The sequence below is a fragment of the Stegastes partitus genome, unplaced genomic scaffold (genome assembly GCF_000690725.1).
Source record: "Stegastes partitus isolate 25-593 unplaced genomic scaffold, Stegastes_partitus-1.0.2 Scaffold163, whole genome shotgun sequence".
Classification (NCBI taxonomy): domain Eukaryota; kingdom Metazoa; phylum Chordata; class Actinopteri; family Pomacentridae; genus Stegastes; species Stegastes partitus.
This window is the reverse complement of record NW_007577894.1, coordinates 545,362-565,622: the sequence shown is the minus strand read 5'-3', so window position 1 is coordinate 565,622 and position 20,261 is coordinate 545,362. Positions and strand designations below refer to the sequence as shown.

The following is a 20,261-nucleotide window of genomic DNA, read 5'->3' as shown; positions in this document are numbered from 1 at the left end:
CATCTTGTGGGAAATCAATCTAATGTGCTGCCAAAAATATCATGTTTATTTTCAGGTGTGCTCTTCATGCCGGACGTGATGTTCAGGCAACAGCTGGAATCGCACAGATGGCTGAGCTTTGCCCATATGTTACAGCTAATGACTATAGAATATAGAAGATGACAGAGCATTAAAATGCATGCGGGAAATGCGAGGTGCGGGAAGCTTGATCTCTTGCCGGTGGGAGGACTACGACGTTCCAAATAGAAATTTGATCTTTTTACATTAATGAGGCGTAACAATGTGCTGTTTGATGAATGAGAGCGTCGCACAAAGTACTAATTCATACTGGATCCAGCCTCTCTGTTTCTTTTGTGTGGAACTATTTTAATTTTCCAAGAATTCAGTCGCTTCTTGTAAGCGCACATGAATCTAAAGGAGGAAAAAAATCACGTTGATGACTCTGAATGTTCAGCATGAGCCTTAATATACACACATGTCCTTGAGTGTATTCATATGCCTATATTTGTAGTGTTTCCAGAATACATATTGAAATAGTGCAATTGTGCAGTTTTGAAAACCCTTCAAGAGCATCTCATGCTTTGTTTAATCAAGAAAACCGTACGTTTTGTACAACAAAGTGCTTTCCCCACCTCTGTGTCTATTTCGGATCGTCCGCTGTCATAAACACCGTCTTACAGTGTCTTGAGCGCGAGAGGCTTATTCGGCTACACCTTTGATGGTCAAGCGTGTCTCGCAAATTCAAATGATGGAGGTGCTGGCCATCTTCGAGCCAGGCTTTTGATCAGAGGGCTCTTCTGCAGGGCCATCTTTCTAATTAGGAGTTAACTGTGGGTGTCCTTGCTCATGAAACTCAATAGCCTCTACTCAAAGGCTGCTCTGTCCATCTGAAGACGTTGCCTTTGATCTGCGACAACAACATATTTACAAATCAAAGTCTCCTGCCAGCCGTAATGGTTTGTTGGAGCTTACGCGAGCGCTTGTGTGTGTGTGATGTGTGCACATTAAAGCGGCCGAAGACGTATCCGATTACATGTTTTCTCCATGGGGTTTGTATATGTATAGCCTTGAATGAATCCTACGGCATATACGCGCCTCCTCCCAGTAGACGCATGTTCCAGGAAAAGATTCGCTTCCACATTGATGTGCTGTTTGGACGTAACCAGCAAGATATCTGATGTCGCATTCTTCCCCGTCAGGGTGAAGTGTGAACTTTCAGTCGAGGAATAGATTTGTTATTAGCGCAGACAATGTGTGCTCCGTCCTCCTCTCCTCAGTGTGGTCTGTGTGTGTTTGCTTGTGGGGATGTTCCAGTTGAGGGACTTCAGGTGATGCTTTTAAAAAGAAAAAGAAAAAACTCTGATGTCAGTGACAGCAATGTGATTGGTGTCAGTGTCAGAACAGAACACCTTCAAGACCAACAATAGCACTCTGATAAATCACCTTGAGAGCCAGTGTTAGTGTTGCCACAGGTCTGATGGGTAAAACAGAGGCGGCCACGCTTGCTGCAAGACTCTGTCTGGTCCTGACTGAAACTATTTTAACTGTTATTGGATGTATTGCACTAAAATTCTGAATGTTCTTGAAATCATTGATGAGAATCACGTTTAAGAGTTTGAATGAAATGCCTCAGTAACTACTGGATGGAATTTGGAGTACACTTTCCTGCCTCTCTCAGGATAAATCACTTTCTGTGATCCATCAACTTTTACACATCACCATCATCAGATTTTAATTTGTAATTCCTTTGGATGCAACAACAACACTCTCATCCGCCTTGAACTTTGTGTTTTCTGATATTTGGCAGCATGCTAACACACATTGTATTTATGAGCCTGTCAGGATGACATTTGTTTCAGCCTTCAGTGCAGCGTCACACAGCTGTTTGTTGTCTGGTCTTTACACTTGCACATGTTTTCTTGGCCCGTGTAGCTCACACCTGGTTGACATTATACGGAGCCAGAATCAACACGTTTCTCCGAATGGCTCTGCGTTTAATTTTTTGATGATGTTTTCCTTGCTGCACCACACCAACAATGGAGAGTTTCTCAGTCCGAGCACAGCTTTATAGAATCATCCCTTTCCTTTCAGTTCAAGCCATGCCCGCAGCCTTTTTATTAGCTCATCCCCTCGAGTCACAGCTTCAACTTCTGCCATTCCCTATTAACTACAAGTCTGTATATTTTATATTCCTGCCTCTGTATCCTGTGTATATTTTACATTCCTTTAAAGCATACCATGCATTTTTATACCGTTGAAGACATTTCTTTATGTGGCTACTTTCAATAGATGCCACCACAGCATTAAAATCAACTACCACACATGTGAAGTTTCTCTGAAGACTCTCTGAAGTATGCACAGTTGATGTATAGTGATGCAGCTATGAAGAGGGACTGCTCGGTAAATTTCCCACGGGCCAAAAATGTTATTTTGGGTGTTGGAACCCAAGGAGAGTTGAGAGCTGCTGAAAACTGAGTTAAGCTTTGGGAGTCAACTGTAGCTGGATCTCCTGAATTTACAAAGTAACCAACAGTTTGACAAGAACTGCAGAGAGAAGTTATGCAAAAAGGTTTATTATTAGGCATGCCGCAAAAATACATTCTTTACATGAGCAACACGGATTCTTAGCTCAAACATGTAAGACTTTCTGCATTACCTTTGTTAGAATAACCAGAAATAGGCCGCATTGTCTATGATTTGTTATTCTATTTATATAAATTCATACTGAAATATTAAAGAAGTAGATGAATGCACCAATAAGGAAATGTTTCAAGGAAAATCTTTTTTGCCATTAATTGAAATCAGTGGCTGCCCGGAAAAGAAGGAAAATATATTCATAAATGTAAAAATGTTCGCTATTCCCTGGAAAGAGTTCACACTTTGCAGTTATGTGGAAAATGCACAACTCGTGCATGGTGATATGCAAATGGTAAAAAGCTGCGCAAATACTAGTGAAGTCATTTTCTCAAGTGCTTTGATATTAGCCTTTGAAATTTCATGCGCAGCTATCCAGGGGCCTGTTTTAAGAAATTTGCATCATGAAAGCTGTGACTTGAAACATGAGATCATCGTCTCTCGTGTTAATTTTGGCACTTTTAACTCATCAAAGCAAAATTACACTTGCGAGCCTTGCGTGACCATGGGAGAGGACGGCAGAACAGTCATTGTGAAACTGATTGCTGGCAACATTTGTGATCTGCGTGTAAGTAGCGCTTACAAATTGCTTTTGTAAAACAGCCCCTTAAGCCCCCCGAGTACGTCTCAGTCGCGGAATTAAAGAACAGATCATTAGCTGTGTCCCGCTGCCACCCCTTGTTCTTGCCCCAGTCCTGACCCCGGCTTTACTTCGCTCCCTGCTGCCCATCGCTACTGCCCTTCTCAGCCTCCAAGCATACGTTATTTTCATAACCCCCTTCCTGGGACACCAGATCACTGTCCAATTACCATGTTCATTTCAACCATCTACTGGAAATCAACACCGCAGGCTCCTGTGTAAGTCCAAAGGGCATTCCAGACACAGCATGCAGCTGCTTTTAGTGCGTCTGTGCTTGTGTGCGTGTGCCCGTCTGTTTTCCAACGCATGTCTTCATGTTGTCCTGCAATTAACAAGTGCAGAGCCATCTTTGGCTCAGTGGATGACTTCAGCTCAGCAAATGAATCACACTGACAGATACTGTTTAAGGATTGTGTTTCACGCAGAACATCGCCAGTATCACTGCCACGGCACTCTTAAGTTGTTTTTGTCGGTTGCAGTTGGGGACAGGTGTAACAAGCTTCTCTCTAATACGAAACCCCTGAAATCTCTTAAGGATGATTCATACTTACATAACCACTCTTTCAATATAGCCCCAAGTGTTACGTTGTTTTGTTGTATCTCCATGGTTAGTAAATGACACAAACAGTGTACGCTTTCTTTTATGAGGCAAATTAATTCATGGAACAGATTGTGGCTCATCGTCAATGAGATAACGTGTAAAATATGCACGTGTGCTTGATGAGTCGACTTGTAAATATCGACGAGTTAGAAAAACATGATGTAAAATATGACAATAAAAATAGTAGCGACATGATCGAAAGTGGTTTAAATGCTTGACAGTCCTAAATTCTCAGTTACTGTTCAGTCACACATTGAATCGGTTATTAATACTGTAAGTATGTCTGAGTAAATGGTATTGAATAGTGTCGTGGGCAAACAGAAGAACAGCTGGAGCAGGCGTTTGCCAGAGTATTGTGCTAAGAGCATGGATGCAGGTCAGAGGAACTTATTTGAAGTGAATGAAATGGTGTATGTGCTACACTAAATAGAGGGCCTCAATAGTCATCTGTTAATATATCCTTTGTGACTGTCAAACACTGCATCCTCTCCTCTGTGGTCCTCACCTTTCAAAATTTGTTGTTCCCCCACCAGCTGTGACCTTTATTCAAAGGGGTCAGCAAAAAGAGTGCGACTGTGCATGTGCGTGAGTCCGTGCACGAGGAAGGGGGGGGTTGGCACACGCGAGTCGAAACGGCATGAGGAGGACTTGTCACCTCGGTTCATTGAAATAGGTTGGCATACGTCTGTTCAGACCAGACACAGACAGTGATTGTCAGTTACTGTTAGCGCTTCAGCTCAATTGAATCTTTTAAAAATCTGGAACAGAAGAGCCCATTTCAGCTTTTGATTTGCACCTCCTCAGGATATTAAACTCATCCGATCAACTGAAGCTTTTTCTCTTTCTTCCTTTCTTTTTAAAAAAAGAAAAATAATCTGCTTATGGGACACCCCCCGAAGAATTTCCTGTCTTCTTGTGATACTTTAGCTTGTGTTCGAGTGGATGACACTACACTTGAGTTGGAGATTTATATACAAGTGCTACAGAGGTGTCTTTTGTTGGAGGGCTGCCCTGGGCATTGCGCTGGCTCGGAGTTAAAGCTTATCCCTGTGGGACTCGGTGCGCAAGAAATTTTTCACAGTGAAGGATGGAAACTTGGGATACGGACTCCGAGGATTCGTGCGACTGGGGCGACTCCTCTGAAGAAGAAGCATCATCAGAGGAAGATGAATTTGATGTCAAATTTAATAAAGAGTAATGCCAATCCCACAGTGATGTGTGTTGCCCGTGGAGAGTGATGTTTTCATTGCGTGCCAGTTCCATTTACGGCGTGAATGGAGTTGAATAAGACATGACTAAGTGTTAGGTTTTAACTGTGTCCATCCTCGCAGCTCTGATGAAGCCTTTTAAAATGAATAATAATGTAATTTAATAGCGGCTACGCAGTGTGTGATTACTGGATGAAGTGTTTTAGCTTTGCCGCTTTTCCTAATTATGTTGTGTTGTCATTTTCTCCAGGGAGGACATCAGGACAGCCAGCGTCATTGCAGCAGAGGCAGTTACCTGTCTAGTCATCGATCGAGAGTGAGTATCGATAAAATGAATCCCCAAAGAACTTAAAGATTGTTCTAGACGGGCGATTCTTTCCTTCTTCTTTTTTTTTTTCTTGCATGCAACCAGTGGTACAAGAAGTCAATGAATAGATCAATGAAAGCAAAACTAGCTCACAAATCCTGCTTTTAATGACAAGGACAGTGTCATGCAAGTGTTACTTTTACTGAGACATCAGCATGAACCCATTTTTACACCTTTTCGTGTGGCAACAACACATTTCATTGCTTTTCATTTCGAAGCTCAAAAGAAAAATCAGCATTATCATAGAAAATTGTATTTTATCTAAAATTACCCAGCATACTCATTTTCAATAACTTCAGATGAATGTGACCTTGCACGTTATTCAAAGTAAAACATGTAAAAAAAAGAAAAAGCTGAAATCAAAAGCACACTTGCTCACTTTAATATGATCAGTGAGTTTGCTACAGCCGTACTTAGTCTCTTCTCTGGTTTTTCTAATGCTAAACTGATTCATCAAGTGTCACTTATGGCTTCATTGAAAGTCTGTCAGGCAAAGTTCCATAGTATTGCTTTGAGTAGCTGCATACAAAGTCATGATCATCACCTTAAGTTGCCTGAATGGTCCGTTTTCCATGTTCAGGACTGACTAAATTATCAGTGCTTTCTAGACTTAAGCCTAAAAAACAAAGAAAAACTCCAGAGATCTGGACTTGCTTTGTTAAATGATGTCAGGAAACCAGGTGTAAAATGTGTCCTAAATCCACCTTCAGCAAAGAATTTAAATGTATGCAAGATTTCTGCAGGAATGTCTAAAAACAAAGGTTGTTTTTTTTCCCGCTGATGTTTATCAAGACATTACCAAAGAACATAACCATATTTTTCAGCTTCACAATAATCTCTTGCTGTTTTCCTCTTATTACACTAATACGTTTTGACGTTTCATACCAATGTTTCATAAACTGCAGCTTTAAAGAAGTAATGTGGCTCCCAAAAAAAAAAAAAGTTCATAACAGGTTACTATCTAAGGAAACGGTTAGTCTCTGAGCATCTCTGTCTCTAGCATTAAGTCCTGTGGTGAAAATAGAGAGAACAGACGGGTTGGGCATGGGGAGGAGACGGTATCAGCTTACCCAGGGCCTCCCTTTGGCCTCAGGGAACACGGCAGGCACAAATGGGCCATCCTCACAGCCAGCAGTGGGGATTGTGAGTGAGTCATCCAGCACAGGTGATTACTGCTGCCTTTCATACTCGCAGCTAATGCCGTCGCAACCCACGAAGCTACTTCAATGTGTCTGTGTGTGTGTGTGCCATCCAGCCAGGCCAGATCGGTGCAGGATATTTAGTTTATTCTTTGCTTTTCTGTGCGCCTATATTCATTTTCAGTCCATCCCATGCATGCCTTTAAAATGAAACAGTGCAGCTTTTAAGAGGGAAGATGAGTATAATTGCAGGAGCCGTGGGAAACAGACAGGCAATAAAAAAAAAAAAAAACAGCAAGCAGCAGGGAGCCATTGCAATAGACACTGCAGACAGCCAAACATTTAAAGAAAAGCTCAGCTCAGAAACAGTCCCGTCTTAGAGGCATTATGGTCTCAACAGGAGAAAACACCAGATGCATTGCATCTCCTGGCTGACAGCTTGATGAGCCTTGCCTGAAAATTGTCTCGGCTAGTTGTTCTTCCAGGATGTCTTTTGCATAGGCAGTCATACTTCAGACGGAAATGAGCCGAAGCACGGGTGTGTTTTTTTTTTTCATGTTGCACATCTCCCCACGGGTGCAAGCGTGGAGGATTTGATATCAGAGTTTGTGTATTATGTAGCTTATTATTCCTCAGTTCACATCTTATCATAGTCTTTCCTTAACTTTCATATCCTCTGTTGTCACACTAATGAGAATTCACAGATTAATTCTGATTATTGCAGTTTTAACTATAAAGGCGTGAAAAGAACATTCTTGCACTTTTCTGTTTCAGTTAAATAAACGACTTTACTAACTACTGAAAAAGATACCGTCATGGGAGTTGTATGCCTAATGATGACTTTTATAATATTCAGTGACTTCTTTATCACTGAGCACAGTATGTTTTTTTTAATGTAATTCATTCAGTAAAAGAATTTATGCACAGTCTCGCCCACCATCTGCTATCACACTGTTTTACACCTCTTCGGGGTAGCTCTATCTTCTCGTCTGTCTTCTCATCTGTGAGTTTTTGAGGCTTGTCTCTAAAAGCAGACTGATGAATATTTAATAGTAACTGGCAGTGTTTTTTACGACAGTCTGGTCATACATTGCACCAGCTTCTTATACGGACTGCTTTAGTCCTTTTAACCATAAGCTGTTCACTCATTACATATGGTACTGGGGCACATGTGAAAGAGTGTAGAATCAAATAGTTTCTGTTTTAACATTTACTGTCTGCGTTTCAGTTCATTCAAGCACCTGATTGGAGGTTTGGAGGATGTGTCCAGTAAAGGTCACGAGGACGCTGACGCCAAAGCCAAGTAAGACAAATACCAATTACTGTTACGCATGAATTAATAAAAATTTCCACTATGCAAATATCTCCTACTGCTTTGTGCTTCATGTTGATTTTTCAGTTTTGTTTCTTTTCTTGTAATTAGTTAATTTGACTTTCACTTTCCTCAAACTTATCGTGACTGCCCAGCCGCGGTAATGTTTCATAAAGAAACATGCTCGGGGCCAGCTGTTAATTCTTAGTGCCGTTAGGTGTATTACATAACAAGACAATACCCGGGTGGCAACCCAGAAAGCAGAGGCTGTGACCTCCGCCTCTATTTCTGGAGGAATTAATATGTACTCTATTTATCGTAACTATGGAAACAAGAGAATAGCATTAAAGACGGCGCAGGCCGGGCATCTTGGCAATGAGGTGGGCATCTTGGGGTTGATTCAGTCATCTACTGGCATAATCTGACACCGCGTTCACTCTGCGCTATGGTGTGATTCAAGGTGGGGAGAAACAAGAGCTCAGTAATGACAGATTACAGGGAGCGAGAGAGCAGAAGCAGCTTATCTGATATGTAGATAGATGGCTGGAGTGAAGAGAGACAGCGAGAGAACAAGACCGGTGACAACGCAGACAAGACTTCTGTCCGATGCTTTGGATTTACAGCTGACCGCTGAGAGTGCCAGTCATCTTTTGCGAGTCAGTGGCATTTAGTCAGCAAAGAGCAGAACATAACACCAGTTACTGAGCTGGAAAGATGCAGTGAAAGAAGAGAGATAGGATGGGTTGAACGAGGGTGCATTGGCTTACCTCGGGCATTCATCCTTGACCCGGTGCCTCTTACGGCTCACTAAAGAAACCTGCATTTTGATTTCATGCAAATGAGGGGAAAAAAAAAAAGTCATGTGTCTTCATGGCTGTCATTTGTTATCTTATCATCAGCCCCATTCTCTGCAGGGCTTCACCTCAAAATAGAACCACTCATTCCCTCTGCTCCCTGAAACCTGTCTCATCAAAACCGTTTTCACCCTGATTAAGGTAGCTGCTCCCCGTCGTGTGCGCTCCCCGCCCAGCAGGGCACGTTTGTTTCTTGGTGAGGAAAAGCCTGAGTCAGGATCCCCGATGATGGAAACTATCTCTAATTGGTCACAGCGGATAAGCAGATATCAACAGTACTGTAACTATACGGCAAACTGCAGCTGTTCTTTGAGGTTGGCAGGTTTTTTTTTTTCTTCAATGACTACCTCCCTGCTTTAGACATTGTTTTTGATCAAGCTGGTCCTTCTCTCTGCAGGAGGAGCACAAATACATCCATCTCACTTCACTTTCTACATGCATAAAAACTGCTATTTTGTTTATTTGAAGGCATGGAATCTGAGACAGAAATATTTCAAGAATATAATTATGTCGAATCCAGTTTCCTGGAGCTCTTTATGTGCGTGTCATCGCAACCGCTGATTGTCTTATAAAGGCATAAAGGACCCTAAAACGCTTTTTCTCTTTCCTGCTTGCTCAAATTAAAGCAGCCATTCACACTGTGCTCGGATCAGTTAACACCTGCTTTCATTCTCCACTTTTTTTGTGCTGAAATTGCTCTGTACTTTCAAACTGCCATCTCCACATTAGACTTCCACTTACTGTTAAGCAGTAATTCAGGCCCATCCAGCTTAAAAAAAAAACCCTTTATGACTGAAGATTGATGGGAAAATATGACCCGGTATGACTCAGCATGTCCCACGTCTTTTGAGCAAGTGTAGAAGTTCAATAGGCAGAAATTGCTCGTAAATAAAAGTGACATTTAAGGAGAGTCAGTTTTAAGGTCAGGAGTGCTTTCCTCTCTTCTCTCTCTTGCTCCCTCGAGTCAGGCTAGACCAAGAAGAACTAGAGCAAAGTAAATGAGGATAATAACGCACACACACACTCGCATACTCGCACACAGTTACACACATGGGGATTGCATCATTTTTATGACCTCATCCGTTCAGTGATACAGATTATCACCCACCAGGGTGCTACTTGACCTGCATAGGAACACTTTGTATTGCTGTGCTGGTAATGGGCTCGCCAGATAGCAGGAACAACTAGCATTTTATTTAAATGCCACGTAAAAGGCCTTGAAATGCATATACTGTGTAACTAACCAGGATTACGTTTCAGTGTTCGATGCCGATGAGCTCTGTGTTTATTCAAGGTCGTGGTTTAGACGTCTATTTAAGGTGGTTCCAGTCCCACTGGATCTGCTCACCAGTGTCATATTCCAGTTTCCGACATCTCATGCTTCGGACACAGACATAGACGAGGGTTTTCTTGTGCTGAGAAAATCTGTATCTATATATCTGCTTCAGTAAATATCTACACAATTCATTGATTCCCTCAATGTGTTCTTGGTTGAGACAGACTCGGTACATTTCAGTTGTAGTGAATTGACTGGTTTCAAGGTTGTCCCATTTTATTCACTTCAGGAATGTATTCATCTTTTGTACAGAATAGAATACATCTCCATTTCCTGTGTGTTGTCTTAACATAAAAGATAACTTTGTGGTTCAGCTTTGACTGAGTTTCCGTTCATCACTTTCTGCTCCCTATGCTGCCATCTGCTGGCTGAATGACGCCATTACTAATAAATCTTCTTAAGCCCCTCACAATGTAAAATTATCCCCCGAGTTTTGATCCCTTTATATCTTGACAGAATTTGCAACACCTCCTTCATTAACAGGACCCAAACATATCATGTCTCATCAGTTTCATGTGTGACTTCTGTGCTGGTCACCTTGACCTTAGTAATAATCCTGCCACGCACACGGTAATTCATGCACTCTTGGTTACTTCTCACCGTCCTTTTTCTTAAGTAGAGATCACGTTGGGATTTAGAGAGTTTTCTGGGCCGACTTCCAGAGGAGGGGAGGGGAAAGAAAGATGAAAGGATCACCTGTAAATCTCACATGATAGTAGTAGTTCCTATATACACACACAAATAAACCGTGAGTGTCCTAGTAACCTTATGTGTTTCTGAGAAACACTGTGCTGGGTAACCTGCCAACACGTGCCACCACAATGCCCACTGGCATGTAGCTCAGGGAAAAAGGTTTAATTGTCCTGGCTTGCAGTTTAACTGATGTCTCTGTTGCATCTGAAATGAGTGAAATTCCCTTTTTATATCTGAGACGGCCACATAACCCAGGATGAAGTGAGGCCAAAGTAGCACATTCCTACGGAACAATGCTCATAAATGTGAGCCATTGCTTTACTTACTTTTGTGTAAATAAACTTAATCCCTGCTGCTCCATGCAGGAAGACTGCTGACTTATCTAAACAAGTCTTCCTTGTAGGTGCTTTTTGATAAATCTCTGTCTATTGGCATACAGCAGTGCCGTTTTTGTGAGAAAAAAGGGCTGATGTAGAAGCGATACTTGATTCTGAGTGACCCAGAAAGGCCGGTCCACGCTCAGATCTGTCCTAAGCCCACTGATCCAGAGACTGAGCTGATGAAACTCTGTCTGGATCAAACAATAACTAGAGAAGACATGGGGCATCTGGGGATAAGGGATGGACACGTGGAAACAATCTCCGCTGCCAGCATGTGCAGGTCAGCAATGGCATGTTGTGGTGTTCAGTGGCAGAGCCAAGGCATGTCTTCAGAGCCAGCTGAGCAGAGAGCGGCTTGTGTGATGGATATCCCATCTTTATTCTTTCCTATCAAGAATGGGGACAGGCTGGGGACAGTTAGTCTGTGTTCAAAGAGAGGTCAGAGTTGTTTTCCAGAGCACTGAAGTCAAACACATCCTGTTCATGTGTTCATATTTATACACTCCACATCCTCAATAACATCCTCGATAGATTACTATGAGTTAAATCCTCTAAGATTTGCAAACAAATGAGCTCAAGGAGAGACGGATATTTTGTCTCAGGTTGTTGAAAGTGGATTATATGTTCTTTCATCCTTCATCTCATCTCTAATCCTGTTCCGATTTTTTTCTTTCCCCCTAATTTTTTTTCCCTGGCACCACAGGTACGAAGCAGAGAATGCGTTTTTCTTCAATCTCAACCTGGCTGACTTCAACATCATCGACACTCTGGGTGTTGGTGGCTTTGGACGTGTAGAGCTGGTACGTGGCACTGCACTGTAACATTAACATACATGACATGAACACGCAAGGTCACGTGCAACCTGACTTTTGTGTTTCCGTTTCTTTCTGTCCTTCTCGCTGCAGGTTCAGCTCAAGAGCGATGAGAACAAAACCTTCGCCATGAAGATCCTGAAGAAGCGACACATTGTTGACACGAGACAGCAGGAGCACATTCGTTCAGAGAAGCTCATCATGCAAGAAGCCCACTCTGACTTCATTGTTAGGTACATCCCTCCGAACAGCTTCTTTCAAAAGCTGTACAAATAATTACACTGAATATGCCACGTATATATCCTGAGGACCAGCACTTTATTACCTCGGAGCCAGAAGGACCTGGATTCAATTATTAGGCTTTTCTCTGTGGGACTTGCAGCACTTGCTCTTGTTAACAAAGGTTTCCTTTTGCAGACAACAAACATGTGCATATTATAAAAAAGGCTAAATGATTCCAAGTTATATGATCTTACAAAAATGATGTTTTGTTTTTTAAGTTGCTGTGTAGGGTTTTCAAGCTATTTATGATTCAAACCAGACAGGTTAGCTAGACGACGCTGAGAAAGTACAACCTCGGTGCAACCACAGTCAGTTTACCTGTGACCGCTGCAACAACAAGTCATAAGTCATGTAGTTTCCAATCAAGGCTAATTGCGCAAACATGGTTACGAAATGACCACAGATTTCTTCATTCTGGCCTGGCTTTCGTCTAACGTAGCATGGCTTGACATGGTAAGAGGCTGCCTGAACAATTAAGAAACCAGATTGTGAGGCTTCATAACGACGAGAGACAGTACAGCAGGATACTGAGCCTCGGCCAAATCACAGTTTCAGCAGTGGTAAGAAGGTTTAGGTAAAGCCACGCTACCAATAACAGATGGTTCACTAGTCATCCTCGAATAATGACGCTACGCTCCATTTGCTATTTATTAAGTGCTTCTGACTTGGCGCGAGGATTGTCCGTGGAAAATGGTGCTTCAGTGACCGCTCAGACACTGTGAAGGACATTGCATGAAGTCAGCCTGTGCGGATGGTGTCCAAGAAGAAAACCATTGCTGACAAAATGGCACAGAACTGCAAGATTGAATTTTGCCAAAGAACGGGAAAAGAAGCAGGATGAATGTTGGCAGCACATTCTTTGGTGAGATGAAAACCAAAATAAATTTGTTTGGATCACATTGGGTCCAGCTTGCTTGGCATGGGCTTGGCCAGGACCACCACAGTGACTGCATAGTGCTGACTGAGAAACATGACGGTGGGGGTGTGCTGATATGGGACTGCAGAGGGTATAGGGAAGCTGTCATTCTGAGACAGCGCTCTGAATGCAAGCTTGCCTTCTAAAATACTAAAAGCAAAGACGACTCCCAGGGTTAAGATGCTTGGCAGGAGAGATGTTTTCCAACATTAGTGGTTTTAAAATAAGGAAAAAGTGAAAAACTTGGCCTGGACAAGGACTTAAATCCAATTAAACACCTTTGGCGTATTTGAAAACATTTTTAGGGTGTACTCAGTTTTGTTGTGTACTTACAAGTTAAGTTAATTGGAAACAGTCTGGATGAGGTGCCGAATGAATGTATGAAAGTATGAGTTCTTAGGAGGCTACCTGTGATGCAGACACAGTATGAACACATATCTAGCTAATAGCAAATAGCTGTATTTCTCAGCTTTGTTTCTATTCGGTGTTAAAAAGAGCATTTTGATTTTAAATTGCGTCCTACACAACTGGTGGTTGATTTGGCTTTAACTGAATATTTACAGTGTAATGCTTGTTTAAAGATGTAATTTTAATGTAACATATTGGTGTTAGAGATCATTTTATAAGTGCATAGAACAGCTTTCAAGTTTTAAATATGCATTCCTGCATTGATTTAATGTTTCTTTGTGCACAATGATCATTTGAAATGTAAGCATTTGAAGGCAGCTGTTGAAGATGAAAAACTCTTTTGTGTGTTTTCAGACTTTATAGAACCTTCAAGGACAGCAAGTACCTCTACATGTTGATGGAAGCCTGTTTAGGAGGAGAACTGTGGACCATCCTTCGAGACCGGTAAGCTCTTTTTCTCCAGATCATATAAAGGATTTGTGTCATCCACATACAGGGAGCGGGTACTATAAAGCATAGTGTTGCAGTTGAAGTAATGGTGGTCAGTCTTTGTGCGATGCTCTTTTGCAAGATTTGCTTTCATGTCTACAGGACTTATAATTTATCCAAAAAGTCACTTCACATTTTATTCTTTGACATAAATCACAAGTTTTTATCTTAACACTTTTTAAACAGCAGAACAATAGCTTTGTAGTCATATTAATGGCATTTTGGTTAGAATATGTTAAATCATGTGGTGATTTTCTGAAACCGCTCACTTCTGGTATTTTGACAAAAAGATTTGAAGGCTGTCATGGTAACCTGAGCAGGCGGAACCTGCTGCTTGGCCTAAGAAAAGACATCATTGTTGGACTATTGTACTTGTCTGCTGCCAGTACTGGTTTGCATTTTTACTCATTTTATTCGAAATTCATCTGATGTCGTACTGTGTTTCCAGGGGTTCATTTGAGGACTCAACCACCAGGTTTTACACAGCCTGCGTGGTGGAGGCTTTCGCTTACCTGCATTCCAAAGGTATCATCTACAGAGACCTTAAACCAGAGAACCTTATATTGGACCACAGGGGTTACGCCAAACTGGTAAGAAATCGATATGGAACCATCCTTCAAAAAAAACATCTTAATTGGACTGTTTGCTCTGAAAAGACTGAAATAAGGCAAACAGGAGAAATGCCGTCTTTCTATGATGGTAAAATCACACAAATTTTGAACTTGGCTGTAAATAAAAGTTTCGAGGCATACTGCCATTTACTTGTCTCCTCATGCAGAAAGCCAGTTTGTCTCATTTGGCAGTGCGGCAACCAGCAGCGCAGCTATTTCTATTCATTATGCCAAAGTCACTAATGCCACCGTTTCAATCTTCAGCAATATGACACATAAGAATAAACATGATCTGACACAAATAAGAACCAGATTGATATAAAGTGGATTCAAATTCATATTTAACTTTGCACAACTGAATAAAATCTGTCAATGCAATCTTCCCTTTCTTCAGGTGGACTTTGGCTTTGCCAAAAAGATCGGGTTTGGGAAGAAAACGTGGACCTTCTGTGGGACACCGGAGTATGTAGCACCAGAGATCATTCTCAACAAAGGCCATGACATCTCAGCCGACTACTGGTCCCTAGGAATCCTCATGTTTGAGCTCTTAACTGGCAGGTACAGACAAGCCTGGGCATGTCCATAAGAACTTGTTTATTAGGTATATCCGGTGATGACGTGTGTGTTACCTTACAAAACTCTATTTGGAGTGTTTTCTAAAGCAGGTGGCATATTCAAGCATAACTGTTTTGTGCAAACTGTTAAATTGTATATGATTGAATCCTTTCCTTCTATTCTACCTAAACCTAATATCTTGGCCTGTGTTATTAGTCCTCCATTCTCTGGCCCCGATCCCATGAAAACCTACAATATCATCCTGAGAGGCATCGACATGATTGAATTTCCAAAGAAAATTACCAAAAATGCTGCCAACCTTATCAAAAAGCTATGCAGGTAAGTGTCAGTGCCTCTGGCGCTTCAGCTCACAGCGTTTCAGTTAAGTGCTCTGTATACTGAATTATTTGGCTTTTTTTTTACTACGTCAGGGATAATCCTTCTGAAAGACTGGGAAACTTGAAAAACGGTGTCAAAGACATCCAAAAGCACAAGTAAGGACACTTGTTAGTGAATGTAATAACTTTATTCATTCGTTTCCCTTCACAGTGTTATTGTGTAACACGATGCTGTTTTTACTTTAGATGGTTTGAGGGCTTTAACTGGGAGGGTTTGAAGAAGGGGACATTGACGCCTCCTATTATCCCTAATGTAAGTGCACGTTGCTGACAGCCTCACTCGTTACATGTTTTTGTCTTGCAACTCCTCTTTTGTTGTCAGTCACACCCGTTGAAATCCATTCAATGTCGTGGCTGTTTGATTTATTCTTTTGTCTTTCTGCCAGGTCACATCAGCAGTCGACACGAGTAACTTCGACAGCTTCCCAGAGGACAACGAGGACCCACCTCCCGACGACAACTCCGGCTGGGACGTTGATTTTTGAAGTCCTCCTCTCACCTTAAAACCAAAAGAAACTCTTCTTTTGTTGGCTTTTTGATGGCTTGGAGGCCATCTTGGAGGACATGGCTATGTTGTAAAAAAGAAAAAAGAAAAAAAAAAAACTGCGTTAAAAATGAAAGAGAGGATATGGAAGAGAAGATAAACAGTTGGATGGCAAACCCTCTGGGTCACCGATATGCCTTTATTTCACTGTGGCTCTGGATCAAGCATTTACAATGGGACTGCTGTAGCACTTCTTCGGTGTTGTCTTACGCTAAGGTCTGAAGGCAAAGGCAAAGAAAGTGCAGGGATACACTTACACACATACACAATACAACAGAGGCTGATAATGGAGCCAGGTTTTCCCATGTAACAGGGAAAGACGCTTAGTGGATGGATGGATGTTTGATAGTTTGTCTAAGATGTGGTTCCAGGATAAATAAGAGTGTGAATCTGTGGAGGTCTACTCAAAAAGGGAGGAGGCTGATGATTGATTTCTTTCTAGGTTTGCTTCTCTGCAATATTTGGTGAAATATTGGGTAGACTTTGATGGGAGGGGATAAGATGTTACTGCAGTTGCTCCTTGGTTTTCAACATGCAGCTGCTTGCCGCAGTCTGCGATACTTTCTAGAGATCTCCACACTACAGTTTGCAAGATAAACTGGTATCAAGTGCTCAAGACTAACCTGAATGTCAGTTTTTCTTCTTATCTAACATACGAACGGCATACAGTGGTGTATGGTACATAGTATTTGAATTTACAAGTTACAGCGTCACACATGAACACAACTGGGCTAAAATCAAATACTTAGTACGCTTTGTGTAAGATTAATCTACCTTGAAAAGCACAAACACTGTGCATTCAGTGGAAAGAGACGTGACTCTTAAAGTGCCCTGCTTAAAATTTAATGAATCACACACCGGCACACATGAAATGTCAGCTAGTATTTCCATGAAGCAATGTGTCATTATGCACTTAAGACCATTAACTGAGAAAATCAGCAGTTATAGCTCATTTTAAGCTTCAGTAGACGTCACACTGTTGTTGTTTTTTTTGGGGGGGTTCTTTAAAATGCTTTTATTCACTCATATGAATGCCTCTCTGCCTACATTCTTCTTCAGTTGAAATCACCCAAATGCCTCTTCTTGTTCACCCAAACCGGACGTCCTCTGTTCGCTCTTGTATAGTGCTGACATAACTGTGAACATGGTTTCAATGTCTTTGGTGCTGTTGATAAATTATAATAAGCGATGTTGAGATGACAGTACTGGTTATTGTTTTTGTATCGTGATTTTATTTTGTGCTTGATTACTTTGTATTGTACTTGACGTCACTCTTTAGAAAATTGGAGACTTGTGTACGTTTGTAGACTTGAGTGACAATTTGTTTGATATCACTTGATGCCATGCTACATCGTGCTAAGTGGTATTCTCAAGGTTTTTAAAAAGGTTTAACCGTGTTACGTTCATCCGTATAAATTCACCGTTCTGTTGGTTGTTTTTTTAGAGCTGAAATTGACCACAATCACGTTATCTCAAGACTATCCTGACTTAACATCTTATGGAAAAAGTTAATATGTCTCCTACAGACAAACAGCGGACGAAAAACAGATTATATTTTGCGAAAACTCACAACTTTCGACCACTAGCGCCACGGTATCTCAACCATCACCCAACTCATCACCTCTCGCATCCCAAAATCTGATCATGAAATCAAAAGGAAAGTAAGTGCCTTAAGTCAATGGCATACGAAATTAACATCACAAGACCTTTTCAATGCTGCATGAACACATATACACCTCAAAAAACTTATGTGTCCTCTTAGATGGCTGCTTTTCATCCTTTGTTATATCCAATAAATACATTAATCACCATGGAAGGAGAATTTCTAGTCATTTGATGGCTGACAAAAGTGTATATGAAGTAAATTTCCTGCTTACGCCTTTGATTTATCTCACAGGAACATTTAGTAACAGTAAAAATGATTCTCTCATCCCTGATAAGGCTGCAATGACATGCTTTTCTCTACATATCTAATGTGATCTGATGAATTCAACCACTACTGGCCTGATATTAAACACCAGTGAGCATTAATCTCAGCTCAGAAGGACCATCCATCACCTGTTAGAGTCATTGACATCTGAGCATTTAGAGACGGCAAGAATGATTTGCAGTTTTGAGCGGTTCACAAAAAAAACAATCCTCTTGTTTACCACTGTTGACAATCTTTAATGGTATGATAGCGTTAATGCATAATGAGTCACATTCGCATTTGATTAGATGAAGTCATATTTCACCCCATGCAGTCGAGCAGACTGACGCATTTACATCCAAATTTACAGAAATCTCTTGATGGAAAGCTAAAAACAAACAAAAAAAAAGAGAAGAAATCTTTATTCTGTAGATACAACATAAGTATTTTACTGTGTTAACGGCAGGTTATGTTTATCACAAAGCCTTATGGATGTCATCACTTTCCAAACCACTGGTTTTGAGTTTTTCTATGGACTGCCTTCTGCAAAGTTACCTGATATTTGCCTTGTGTTATGTTGTTTTTTCTGCTGTAAATTCATTTTGCAGAGTGCCACGTGTAAGATTTTTAAAATTATAGAGTAAAAAACAATACTTTTGAGTCGTGTTTGTCTCTTAGTTATTTGACTACCTGACTGAGAGCTGGTGCTGTGGACATTTTTTTTTTACAGTTTGCTGCTGCTGCCACACGAGGGAGCTGCTGGTAAGAAGAAGAAAAAAAAAACAAAACACAAAATCATCTCCCATGACTCCAGTGCCTGAGAACTGCTGGTGAAGGTTCCCTGAGATCTAATAATCAGCCCTAGAGTTAATGTCATCCACTTAGTGGTAAGTGGAGATGATTCAGCTTCTCTGGTCTTCGTGTTATTCGCACAACAAATTTGTTTGGTGGTGGTGGTGGTGGTGGAGGAGGGGGGACAGGGAAATGGCTTCAGCTATAACAACAGGGTGACACTTCTGCGAGATCAAAGGGGATCAAAGTGCATCAAAGGAGCTCACCTTACCAGCACTGACATTTAGTAAAGTGGAGATAAAAGCTCTACTTCAAAAGATATGCAGCAATTCAAACGCGTAAAGTGCTAGTGTGTTTGTCAGGTGTCTATGGCGCATCTCCAACGCGCGCGCGTACACACACACACACACACACACTGGGCTGTACCTGTCCAGCAGATGACGTCCAAGTGCCAAGTTGCCTTCACGGAGACACTGAAGGGCTCGTTTCCATCACGCACTTTGGCACCTGTGCCGTGCGCACTGACTTTGGCACACGCTGCATAAAAAACGCGCAAGTAAATTTATGAAGTCAGAAAGGCACCTTAAAGATTTTAAAGTTAAAAACAAAACTGTCATTTGACAGAAATAAACTTTTCTTTGCAAATTATTACTTAACAACTCTTAAAGAAATCAGATTTTAGTTTTTTTTTTTTTTTTTTTTTTTTTTAAACAAACGATTGTTTATTGGGAGAAAGGTGGAATAATGGACTTTGGTTGGCAGATTTGGGTCAAAAACACATTTTTGAAACTTAATTTGAATATTCGTGAATAAATATCCCCATCAGTGTGGACATTTCTTGCAGTGGTGGAGCCCAAAGGGTCAGAGAGCAGGACAGATCAGAGTCGCCTTTAATCTCAGAAGTGCCAGTCAACCCTGAAAGGCCTCTCCGCGGAAGTCCATTAATTCGGTAAACTTTTCACACCCCTTAATGGTCTGCATATCCTACACATTGATGTCCGCCACTGGTGTAATCAAGCGCACTTTGGAGGATAATTGCCCCCTTTGCAATCAGAGGGATCAAATGAAGTAGTTAATCGACGCAAGTGACTTCAATCAGTCTTCACACAGCCAAAGGGCAGTTAGTCTACTTGGATGTCAAAGAAAACTGGAATAACCGAACAGCTTTTTTTACAAAGATGGGCAGTTATGAAGAAAAGAAAGAAAGAAAGAAAAAACGCATCGTGAGGGATGCTGTTGAAGTTCTGTTGCAGTTATAAAGGAAAAGCATCTAAGAAATAAAACGTGCTGCTGTGGCCACATTTGTGCTCTAACTTACACATATGGCAGCATGAAAGTCATTAAAAGAGAATATATGGACAAATGGCTGATCATTAATCCA

General features: G+C 41.3%; 1 protein-coding gene across 3 annotated transcripts in view; it reads left to right on the top strand.

Moving 5' to 3' along the window:
- LOC103355670 (cGMP-dependent protein kinase 1) overlaps positions 1-18,748 on the top strand; it is an 85,376-nt gene extending 66,628 nt beyond the window's left edge. For 2 of the 3 annotated variants that reach the window (XM_008279543.1, XM_008279542.1), the window contains exons 8-18: positions 5,334-5,399; positions 7,818-7,892; positions 11,868-11,964; positions 12,070-12,209; positions 13,937-14,026; positions 14,520-14,661; positions 15,077-15,240; positions 15,454-15,576; positions 15,669-15,731; positions 15,822-15,888; positions 16,022-18,748. In XM_008279543.1, coding sequence (XP_008277765.1) covers positions 5,334-5,399; positions 7,818-7,892; positions 11,868-11,964; positions 12,070-12,209; positions 13,937-14,026; positions 14,520-14,661; positions 15,077-15,240; positions 15,454-15,576; positions 15,669-15,731; positions 15,822-15,888; positions 16,022-16,120 — 1,126 coding nt within the window. In that variant the 3' untranslated portion in view covers positions 16,121-18,748. Of the gene's footprint in view, positions 1-4,679; positions 5,070-5,333; positions 5,400-7,817; positions 7,893-11,867; positions 11,965-12,069; positions 12,210-13,936; positions 14,027-14,519; positions 14,662-15,076; positions 15,241-15,453; positions 15,577-15,668; positions 15,732-15,821; positions 15,889-16,021 lie in introns of those variants that run through there. The other variant, XM_008279544.1, reaches the window with a different exon arrangement.
- The last annotated feature ends 1,513 nt before the right edge of the window (positions 18,749-20,261 follow it).